General features: G+C 42.4%; 1 protein-coding gene across 1 annotated transcript in view; it reads right to left on the bottom strand.

The window, feature by feature from the left end:
- The window catches only part of CACNA2D2 (calcium voltage-gated channel auxiliary subunit alpha2delta 2), a 1,052,991-nt gene that overhangs the window by 193,854 nt on the left and 847,052 nt on the right, over positions 1-12,085 (bottom strand). Inside the window, exon 7 of the mRNA XM_060240024.1 lies at positions 626-757. Coding sequence (XP_060096007.1) covers positions 626-757 — 132 coding nt within the window. The remainder of the gene's footprint in view (positions 1-625; positions 758-12,085) is intronic.

Genomic DNA, 12,085 nt, shown 5'->3' with positions numbered 1-12,085 from the left:
ACAACTGAGGGCAGCCATGGCACTGAGAAGGAGCCAGAAGAAGGTGCAGGCAAGTGGAGAGACAGAGAAAAGAAGAAGAAGAAGAGAGCAATGAGCCAAGTATAGAAAGAAAAGTATGGATGTTCCACAGACTCCTGCTGAAATGCACAGTACACAGCACAAAATATTTTCTCCTCATTTCATTTTTAGATCATCGTGCTAGTTTCTAGAATCACCAATATGGTCTATTGGTTTGTATAGGAAGAAGGAGGACCAATTATCTGCTTTCTTCACCAGTCATGATCATGTCAAAACTTTGCATCTAGCCCATGCTGTGAAATCCTAGATAGAAAGGAAAGCAAAGAGATCACTATTCTCTGTCATAAGCACCTCCTGGGCCAGTACTGTTAATGAAACAAATCATGACAGGACCAATCTTCAAGGGCAATGGCCCAAGGCAATTACTATTGGAAAAACAGTCCACTCCATTAACTTTACTGTGCATTACAAGGGGCTATGGTACTACCTCTAGCCACTCCACGCATGTCTTCCTCCCTAAATATTGACTTGTGATTACAGTGCTGCTGCTGAAACCCCATAATTATATGTTACCCCCTCCCCCTTCCATTTTAAGAATGTCACACACCTGGGTAGAAGCGAGTCACACCCGTGGCACTGCCAAAGACCTGCCACAGCAGAGATGGGTCTTCTTTTCGGTTTTCTACAAATACATCCTCCAGGGCTTCTGTCCAGTTCAGCTCATTGAGGATTACAGTAGCTGTAAGAGACAAAAAAGCAACTAAATTAACTTGACTGGGACTAGGAAGGCAAAAGATGGATTTCATTCTCAGGCAATTAAAAATAACTCAGGAAGTTGTCATCAAAATTCATGGCCATAGTGAGGCTGAGCTTTTTCAACTGACCCATTGAAGGAGCTGATACCACCTGAAGAACCATTATTGCCCATGTTGAGCATCCCTTGCTGGGTTAATAGCCACAGGCTCCTGCATTTTCTATCCCATGATGTGTTCCTATTCTCTTACTTATTCTTGCCTTTTGGAACCTTTCCTGATCTCTGTGTAGCCAAACAATCAAATACCATGGAGGGCATTTTCTCATATGAAATATGCCCACATCCAGGCTCTGCAATGAACATCGTACTGTGGGAAAAGTACATGCTTAATAACCCCTGGCATCTCCAGCTAGAGGATCTCAGGTTGTGGCACTGGGAGAGATTTTCTGCAAGGACCTTGTAAAACTGCTGCCAATTTGAATAGATAATACTGGACAAGTTGGATCCAGTGGTAGAACAGAGAGTGGTAGAACATCTACTTGGCAAGCAGAAAGTATCAGGTTCAACACTGGCATGTCCAGCTAAAAGGATCATGATAAATGTTATGAAAGACCTCTGCCTGAGACTATGGCAAGCTGCTGCTATCATCTGGTTCATCAGATAAAATATATAGCATGGCAATCACCAGGGCTTTCTTTGTACAAAAAGCCCAGCAGGAACTCATTTCATATTAGGCCACACCCCTGACACCACTATTGTTTCACACAGGGCTTTTTTGTAGAAAAAGCCCAGTAGGAACTCATTTGCATATTATGCCATACCCCCTGATGCCTGTGTTCCTGTGCGTTCCTGCTCAAAAGCCCCCCTGGCGATCACAAAAACACACCCTAAATACCACCAATACCACCAACCATTGACTTTTCTCTAGATTTCTCTTATTTACATTTTCCCTCTCTGAAGTGGTGCACAATAATATCAAATTAAAACCCATAAAAATGATGCAAACCTCCCCCCCACAACAGAAGAGAATCAGGATAAAAATATACAGAATCAGAAAAATAAATAAAACAGAAGTCATCAGTCAGATTTCTAGATACTCTGAATGACTGTGCAATGGACACAGACTCACAGCTTTCACTGCTGCCAGCATGTTGGTGCTGGCATCTGTGACCATGTAGCCATGGATGATGTTGCTTTTACCCACCCACTCCCTCAGGCTATTCTATATCACTGCAGTGATATTTTGCACCGTATGATCTTCATCCATGGAGCAGCACCACTTTGCAACTCAGTGGCAGGACTTGCCCCTCCTGGGCCCTTCCCTGAAAGCCCAGACAGAAAGGTCCTCTGGTTAGCACCAGTGGCCAGAGAGGGAGAGGTAGCCATGCTGAGGCTGCTCCAGAGGTCTACCATGAAGTGCACAGTTTTGCCTGAGAGCTCACCCTTGACCATTGCCACTGTGCAGCAGTGCATGGTGGGCAGCACTTGTCAGCTTATAGTCCTCCACAAGGGGGTGGAGCACCAGGGAACCAGATGTTGCAGCAGCCAGTGAAAGTTATCCTCCACAAGGGAGAAGGGTTGGCCATTCACAGCAATCATCTTGTTGATGAGGTGACTGCTTCCTGGGGCCCCATGTAGCCATTCTGGATAGCACTGTTGGCATTCCAGTGGGAACAACCTTTTGGTGGGTGGCCTGTCTTGATGTCCCAACCATGGCACCTTTAGTGCACGGAGCCTTTCTTGGAGGATTCTCCTGCTCCTCCTCCATTTCTCCCTGCTGAGAGGAAGTGAGCCTCTTCTCTCTCCACTGGCTACTACTCTTTTCCCAGTGACAACATACTGGGGTGCATCCTTTTCAGGTGCCTCTGAAGGATTGAGGAGGACAAGAGTTGGGGGGTTGTGAACCTCTGGACATTGGTGTGGCACACCTGGCACTGTGATGCACAGGGGTCACTGGGAAAGGTACGGAGGAGGTCTCAATCAAAATGTGGGCCCTCAGCTGAGAAACTCACTAGCTAAGTACCTCTGCTTGGCATGAACAGAGAGATGGGGTGGCTAAGATCTCTGAGTCTAGCTAACACCAAAACCCCAACAGGGGAGAAGAAATTCCAATCACAAGGGAATGTGCTCTGCTACTCTGCTTTTAACAAGTTCCTTGCCTCTCTGTGTAATTGTGAACAGCTGAGAGAAGAGAGGCTGCAAAGGTAAGCTGAGTGTACATATAGCATTTTGATCCCATAGAACAGAATGGGAACTGTGTTATTGACAGCAAGCAGTGCCTGTTAAGCTTTGGAGGGCTCCTATTGGTGTTTCAAAGGCTGGAGAATTTTCCCCATTGCCTTGGAGTTTTGTAAACAGTTTAATCGAATGAAGACAGTCTGGAAATGTAATCATTCACAAACCGCCACAAACTGCACCAAAGTCCTTGAAATGTTCCTGCAGGGCACCCTTCCACAAACATTGATTTGCGAACCACAAACCAGCAAAAATTCATGATGAACTTTAGTTTGTGAGCTGATTTGTGCCGACCCCAATCCATTCTCCCCAGCTTTTGTTTTCTCTTTTAAAAATGTCAGCTGGTTCAGGAACACTTCTATGGAAATAAATAATGCATTACGGTCATCCAGTATCAGGGCTTTTTTTGAGCAGGAACGCAGTTCCAGCTGGCTTGGCATCAGGGATATGTGGCCTAATATGCAAATAACTTCCTGCTGGGCTTTTCTTAAAAAAAAAAAAAAAAAAAAAAAAGCCCTGTCAAGTTTCAATACTGCAAGACGCTGGCAAGGTTATCACTGTCCAGGAGGTGCTGAAACTGTTATAGCCCTCTAAGGTACAGAAAAACTACCAGAGTGTTCAGAGCAAAGGCTGCATCTAATAGTGCCCTGAGCAATGAATCTGATCATTAGGAAGGAGAGGAAACCCATCCAGCAGTAAATGAACATTGGCTAAGGCTAAATAAAAGATAATGTTTTGTTTTTGTATCAAAATGAAGAAATATTCTCTGTAAGGTTTAGAGTGAGATCAATATTGGAGGCTTTGCCTTCTGTTGTACTATGTGCTACGTGAATACAAAGAACAAAAATGTTCAGGGGAAAATGGACCCCCCGTATCACTTGAACCAAAAGTTTGGAAGACAAACCCAGATTATTTTTGGGCTTGTCCTTAAACCTTTTGGATATATATGCTGCTTTTCCTAGAACATACCAAGCCATTTCATAGTCCCACAGGCAAAAAATCCAGCACCCTTGACAATGAAAGCTTTATTCTAGACTTTAAGAATATCAAACTTTTCTGCAGAATGTGATATGTATTATGCCCCTGGCCACCTGCAGCAGATGGGAAATAAATTGCCTGCATCCCCTTTAGGAATCACAGCCAAGTTTTCCCTCTATAAGGCAGATCCAGAGAGACACAGAATGAGAAAAAAGGCCCTACTGGGGCTGGTCCCACTCAGCATTCATGGTGGCCCTTGTGTCTAATGCAAAAGCAATTAAGACGCCGGCAAACAGAGGTTTTAAATTATTCAGCTATTAAGGAAAGTGATAAGCTCAGAGCAGCCTGACTCTATGATTAATCAGCTAGGGCTGGGATTTAAGGAATGTGCAGAGGAACAGGCACTTGGTTACTTGTCGCTGCCAGCCTGCTCTGATTTTTTTAACAGGATTTTTTCGTCCTAAGAAACTTCTAATGACAGCACTCAGAGGGAGAGAGATTCTCTACTTGATTCCTAGAAAGTTACAGCTTGAGCCAAGAGGGAGGGGAACAGGTTGAGTATTGATTGGTAAGATGAAAAGAGGTGTGTGCCCTACAAAACCTCATCATTCTACTCTGTCTCTCACATTCACACTTAGAAGATCACAGACCATCCTTCTGCTGAGGATTTTGAAGCTTTCAAAGAGCAGTCAAGAAATAATCCCAACAGATTTCATGAGAGTACAACAGTTGAATTTTCCCCATCTCATGGTCAAGAAAAAAAAGGTCACAAAGGCAGGCTCAGAGTTGGACCCAAAGTATCCCAGATGAAGTATCAGATCACGGAATGCACCAGTGAGTGAAAGACATGGCACTATACTGTGCCTTTGTTAACTTATCCTAATTGACCTTTTCTTCCTAAACCTTTTGAAATGCATACAGCTTACATAAAATAACTCCTTCCCCACCTTTCCATTGTGGTCCTGTTGGGGAAACACTGGAGTTTATTAAGTGTGAACTCTGTCCTGATATCCTAGAAGTCTTCATGTCTATCAGTCTTACCTGTGGCTTTTTCAGTATATATATATTTATTATCGTGCACATATTTTTCTTAACCTGGAAAGGTGACCTGCTGCTTGCACAGATGGCATCACTCTCCATATTGAAGGAGGAAAGGATTTGACCTCTTCTGTCTAGCACTTGGAACAAGATTCAGAAGAGGCTACACTTAGCACACAACACAGCCCGGGTGCTAAACTATAATATGGATTTACTACTTCCACTAGCTGGTGCCAAACAGATTGTATCTAGAACAGTGTAGTGCAGGGACATCTGAACATGGGAAACAATCCATACAAACTGCCCACATCCAAATCTGACATGGCTTTCAAAACAGTGTGGCAACAATATAGTGCTGGGGAAATGGACTGGAATGGAATGAATACGAAAATAATCACTTTTATGTAAAGGCTGGCTAAACGGTTATTTCATGTCTCCCTAGACTTATGCAGCACGTAGGTATCATCCTGCTGTATCTGTAGCCAGTGAGGGCGTAAGAGAACTGCACATTTCTCCATTAAAGTGAGCCAAAGTTACAACTGCCTGCTTGAAGGATCAGAGTGCAAAGCCAAGATTAAATGAAATTAGCTACAGTTTGCTAATTTTGCAGTTCAGCTCAGGTCAATTTCCCACTCCAAAGATGAACTGCCAGCATAATGCCCATCTTTTATTGACACTGCCATTCCCTTCCTCTAGGTCCTTACGCCTTTCATTCCTTCTGTCCCTCTTCCCTGTGTAAAGCATGACTGTCATAGATAACTGAGCCAATTACTATGTCCCCCCACTCACTATGGCTAATTAACACCCCACACTTCTACTAAGACAACAAGGTAGCAGCACATATGAAGAATTTTCATTTAGTATATTGTTATTTACTTCCATAAGAGTTTAAATAATGACATCAACAATGAACCTTTATATCCTTTTAGGATTAGTTAAACTATTACCTCTGTAGTCTTTACAACATCTTTGATGGTAGATCAATTATTGTCAGTATCCAGATACTACCCCACCCTAGTAATGGCAACTACTTTGTAGATTTATACCCTGTCCTTCTCCCTGAATCAGAGACTCAGGGCGGCTTACAATCTCCTATATCTTCTCCCCCCACAACAGACACCCTGTGAGGTGGATGGGGCTGAGAGGGCTCTCACAGCAGCTGCCCTTTCAAGGACAACTCCTATGAGAGTTATGGCTGACCCAAGGCCATTCCAGCAGGTGCAAGTAGAGGAGTGGGGAATCAAACTCGGTTCTTCCAGATAAGAGGCTGCACACTTAACCACTACACCAAACTGACTCTCTGAGAAACACAGGTACCAAGAAAACAAAATGTCATGGTACAGAAGCAGTCTAACAGACACTGAACTCTGAGTGAAAAATAAAATTCTTTGTTTTTAGTTTGGCATGTTTTGAGATGTACCACAGAGTTAATGAGCTGAAATCTCTAGTTCCAGAACCAGTTTTCCAGATCACACTCCCAGATGCACAATCTACACTACTAATTGAGGAGTGTGTGTTTGTTAGGGGTAAGTAGCATATGAGAGAGGAGTTAAGCACATATCCCACCGCTGCCTCCCTCCTGCAAACTGTCCCCACACTTTGCAGTAGACAAGTAGCTATTGAGATAACATTACACCTAGCTGTATTATATGTTTATCTTTGCTTTTAGGAAATCTTAACTGCCAAATGAATTAAGGATATTAGTGATTTTTATACACTGGCTCTTATTTTTTTCCCATCTAAAACAAAAGAAAAATATTTTCATTTAAAATTTAAATTGTAGCAATGAGAAACTACAAAGCCATTGGTTACTTGGAATTTAGAGAACTGTTGAATGGAAGGGAGCAGAAGCAACATGACATTCCTTCCCCCAGTGTGCTTGACAAGTGCCATCTTGGTTAGAGACATCACATGCTACATCTAGACACATCACATGCACATCACCTCTTAAACACATCACATGCTAGACTCAGTAACTGTAAACAGTCTAAGTTGCACATGTAGAAGCTGTATCAGATTCTCTCAAGAGCGGTTTTCTGAGAGCTCTCTCAGCCCCATATACTTCACAGGGTGTCTGTTGTGTGGAGAGGAAGGGAAGGAGATTGTAAGCCACTTTGAGACTATTATTTTTGGGGGAGAGGGGGTTAATTACCTCATTTTTTTAGATTTCAGATTTTTCTGAAAACCTGTAGTTTCTCTCAGGTTTATTAAGGAATTGCCTCTGCCTGTCTCTGTGGCTTTTTTACCCATACTGTATAGCCTAGTTCAGGATTGTGTGGAGGATTTAGAAAGTCTGGATAGTCACTGACATAGGGCCAGGCATAATTCCCTTAGTGATAAGAGCTGAGTATCCTTAATATAAGGATCATGGAAGAAGATGGTGTAAGAACAAGTTCATCCAAAAGATGCTACCTCACAGGCTGTGGGTGGAGCTAAATCAACAACAAAATAATTCCCAGAGAAAACCAAAGCAGCTAGGATCACACTGAATAAAGAAAATGCTTTCAGGGACAGTCACTTTTAAATGTCAGTGCTGTCAAGAGGATGGATGTATGGAGAGGGATGACTGTTTTCCCAGTGTGATTCACACAGCCAGAGAGCTTGCTAACTGCAGAAGTTTGAGTGCATGAGGGTGAAAAACAGCATATTGTGGTCTGGATATAGCACCAGCCCTGCCATTTTGTTTGAGAATTGACACCTGGAAGGCTTAACTTGGGGCGGAATGGATTCCTCCACTTTAAAATGGGTGGAAGAAGTGCTGCATACATATTCTCACTTCCAGTGAATGGGGAGTCTGTACAGGAATGCCATGTGTAAATCAGAGCATCTGCAAAGTGTTGGATTGGGGTACACCTTGTGGGAACTTATGCTGTTTCTCACTTTTATCTGAAAAGCCCCACATGAAGCTGCTTTTTTTTGCTGTGAGCATAATGCCCTGGGCCAACCTAGTGCTGTTGAAATTTAGAACATGATATTGTACTATGTGTTTGAGGAATAGTGTATATTTAGCTCTTTCAGATACTCTTCCTGCAGCAGCCTCTCCTCCATTGAACTGCTCTTTGATCAAAGCCCTAAGGATCATTGTAGACCATTTGCTTAAGCAGCTAACAAATGAATCATACAAATGGTTTTTGTACTATACACACACACATACTTTTTTATTCTAAAAACTGTCTTCTGATCGCCATAACCATTTTGACAAATTCCAGAGGGATTTCAGGCGAGGGATTTGATTTTTATTTTCAGCATCATATTTGGGTTAGATTCCTGAGACACTTACATGTAAGGATTCATAGATTTAAAAAAATACTTTTAAATAATAACTATTTTAGAAACCCAGAAGAGATCCACTTATTTGAACCTTAGTTATCCTAACTTTGGTGCTCGAATGCCTTAACTCGCATAAGGTCTTCACCTAAAAGCGCATAATGATTCACACGAATCTGGGTTTTGGCTGATGGAGCCAGGTGCAGGTCAGAGGCCAAAAATCAGGATGCTAGCAGGTCAAAATGTCCCTTTCAGCTATCAGCTATGTAATTACTATGGCCAGATGTACAAACAAGTACTTATGTTTCGAGAAAGAATTGGTGATGTAAGGCAGGAATTTAAGCAAAGGTAATTCAAAACAGAAAAGGTCTCTGGACTGTTGGAACTACAGCAAAGGGATTCTAAAGGACAGGTAAGCAGGCTCCAATAAGGATGCCCAGGATTGAGGAATGAGACTATTAGGAAGCTTATAGACAATCAAAGCTTAGGAAATTTCAGTCACTGCATACTAGTAACCAGAGAGACAGGAAGGTTCAGCAATTCTTGTTACTTTGTGTACTGACTGAAAGGTGAAAATGTCTACCCATGCACCTGAAGAGCTGGAGGCTCTTGGATCATAGATGCTAGTAACCCCTTTTCTTTTTGTGTTTTTTCTTTTTCATCCTTGTGACATCCTTTTAAATGGTAGGCATGTGGGCAAGGTATTTAGAAAATATGCTGTTTGTTCAATGCCTAATGTTCACTGTAACAACCTGAGAATATTGGTGCTTTTCTATGAATATATGTCCCAGCTGTGGCTTTTTAGCTAATGTAATAAAATATTTTTTTGGGGGAAATAATACATTGCCCATTTATCTGAATTTTTACATATTTACTTTTGGAAGAGAAGGGATGGATGCTTATGCATTATGTTGGGTTTCTGTTTGTAGAATACTGCAATAAAATATATTATACTGATTATATGTGAGGATTTTTTAAACAGCACCTAATCTACCAGGTGATGGTCTTTTGCAGCTCTCCTGTGCATTTTACCCCAAGCCTACTGAGATATCCCTAACAGTGAAAGTAGGATAAAAGCCCCTGCAAGTGTCCAGAATCTCTAAAAACAGACCTCTCTGTATGTTATTCAGCATTCTCAAATATTATTGGCTTTTTGTGACTCTTTCCCCCAAAAGATTGCAGTGTTTCGCCTCACAGGCAGGATTGTTTCATAAATCTGTTAATGTATGTTAGATACCTAGATACTGTAGTGTCAAATATATTTTTAAAATCTACAGATAAATAAAGCAAACTTTTAACCTATAAATAATTCCATGGGCACATTTCTTCCATTCAGATGGTATAGCTCTTAACATAAAGTATGTTTGCTTAGGCATGCAGCAAAAACACATTTTTTCTTTTCCACACTCATACTTTCAAAGACTTGATTTACATCAGGGTAGCGGTTAAAGAATTAGATATTGACTGACAGCTGGGTTCAAGTCTCTGCTCAGGCAAGAATCTCACTGAGTGATTCTAGGCCAGTTATCTCTCTCAGACTAACCTACCTCATGGGGTATTGTAAAGATAAAGGGAAGGTAGAGCCTCAGTGTATGCTGTGTTGAGTTCCTGGGAACTGCAGGACAAATCTGTGATATTTAAATCAACACATTTATATGAGACAGAGACAAAAAAACACTTATCCTATGCAGGGCTTCATTGGTTCAAAACTTTGTCCTTAATTTGTGGATGGTGCTTTTCATGTGCAGTGTCTGTAGGTCAATGCCTGATGCAGGAAGGGAAACTCTGTTGATGCATGGGTCTAGTCACGTGCATGGATTCAGAACCCTTAGAGGAACTGTAACAACACATGGCAGAGGCATGAATGGCTGCCTGTTCTTTATTCTGTGCCTCTTACCTATCTGTCTATATATTTTTATCCTTTCTTCCTCCAAGGAGCATAGAGTGGCAGAGTTCTCCCCCAGCAAATAATTGCTTAAGAGATAATGCAAGGAAGCATTTTATGCAAAAACTAAATTCAGAACTGAAATCAAAGCTGTTAAAATATAAAAACATTTTCAGATTTTATTTTTTATATATAACCTTGAGAGCTACTTAAAGAAAACCCCTTAAATTTCATTCCTGTTGATTAAAAAATCAACTTGCTAAACTCAGCACTGTCATTCATCAATGGAAATTTTAAGATTTTGTATGCAACATTAATTCAGGGAAAATTATTTGAGAATTTCCTCCCCCCCCCCTCCCCCAAGCTCAACTTTGTTTTGGCTTTTGCAAAACATTTTATCCATGGGAACTGATTTTTGTTATCTGGATATCTCCAGGCCTCACCTGGAGGTTGGTAACCCTAACAATAGAGAGTGATTGTTTCAGAGTTGCAGGCAGACAAACAGATCAAAAATCAGTAGGAGTTGCCTGCGCAATGAATCAGTACGCTGGAGAGGATTGTCCATACTTTGTGAGCCACATCATAGGGAAAAGAGAGGGCCCCCTACAATTCTGTCTAGTTTAAAGAAAGCGGGTAAGATTCAGACTCCTGCAAAAGCTTCATCCTTACCTCTCTTTGTCTTCTTAGCATGCCTTCTATTTTTCCTTTTTTGATTTTCCTGCCTCCTGACAGTCAATCAATGAAACATTACACGGTGTAAGATTCTGCATTATCAGGGCTGAGAAAAATGCTTTATGAATTGATTGCTTTCAGTCTATATAACAGGGTGGAGAACAGAAAGCAAAATATTAATCTCTCCAAAGTTTCTATCTTTCCATTTGGTTAGTATGGGCAGCTAGTATGGGCAGAGGTCTGAGAGGAGTAGAGCAGCTCTGATAGCTGAGACAGCTGGAGAAATTGCTGAGAATTTCTGAGTTTTGAAGGACTTCATTCTAAGGTTTGTGGGGCTGCCTAAAATTCTAAGGTGTGATAGCTGGGGAACTGCTCTTTGTTTGGTTGACTGGCCTAAGGGTGAAAGAGATTGAGAGTGATTGCTGCTGATTGCTGAGGAGTGCCTCTGCTCCACCTCTTTGCATTTTAAGCTGCGCCTTGCCAAAGGGCGAGAGCTAAAGGGCTCTTGGCCTGTGGCTCTTCGCCTAGGGGCTCTCTAAGGACCAGGAACCCAGATCCCTGATTTCCTTGTTTTCCAAATAAGGTAAGTTCCCAATAAGGTAAGTTGAGGTAAGGTAAGTTGACCCTCCAGAAGGGGAGCCACTTAAACAAACAGCATTTAAAGAGGACTGTATATATATATATATCATGAAGATAGAATGCCAGCAGGGGGTTGGGGGCTTTCCAGTGTTTTGCACTGAGTGTCACATGTATGACTATCTGCCCAAAGGACAGAAGTCTTGGGTGTGTGCTCGATGCAAGGAGCTCCTGGTCCTCAGGGAACGAGTTCGTACCCTTGAGGCCAAGGTGACTGCCCTGGAGAAGCAGAGATGGTCAGTTAGGCACTTGGGGAAGACTCTCGGGGGCGTATTAGATGAGCCCCGCTCTGAACGTAGCAGCCCCGTTGCTGCCAGAGAGCGTGAGGGTCGAGAGGGAACAGGGCACCGGGCTGAGGACAAGGGGAATGCGCCCTTAGAAGGGACCTCTTCTTCGGTTGGTGAGCGGATATCCTTTCGCGCTAAGGAACCATCCCTGAGCAGGGGGAGAGGGGGTTTTTTGGTAGTTGGTGATTCGATCCTTAGGCAAGTAGACAGCTGGATGGCGAAACCGCGTACTGACTGTATGGTGACTTGCCTGCCTGGTGCGAAGGTAGCGGACATTACGCGTGTAGTAGATAGACTGATAGACAGTGCTGGGGA

This window comes from Heteronotia binoei, chromosome 5 (assembly GCF_032191835.1).
Source record: "Heteronotia binoei isolate CCM8104 ecotype False Entrance Well chromosome 5, APGP_CSIRO_Hbin_v1, whole genome shotgun sequence".
Lineage (NCBI taxonomy): Eukaryota > Metazoa > Chordata > Lepidosauria > Squamata > Gekkonidae > Heteronotia > Heteronotia binoei.
The sequence above is the reverse complement of the archived record's forward strand: the minus strand, read 5'-3'. Positions and strand labels throughout refer to the sequence as shown.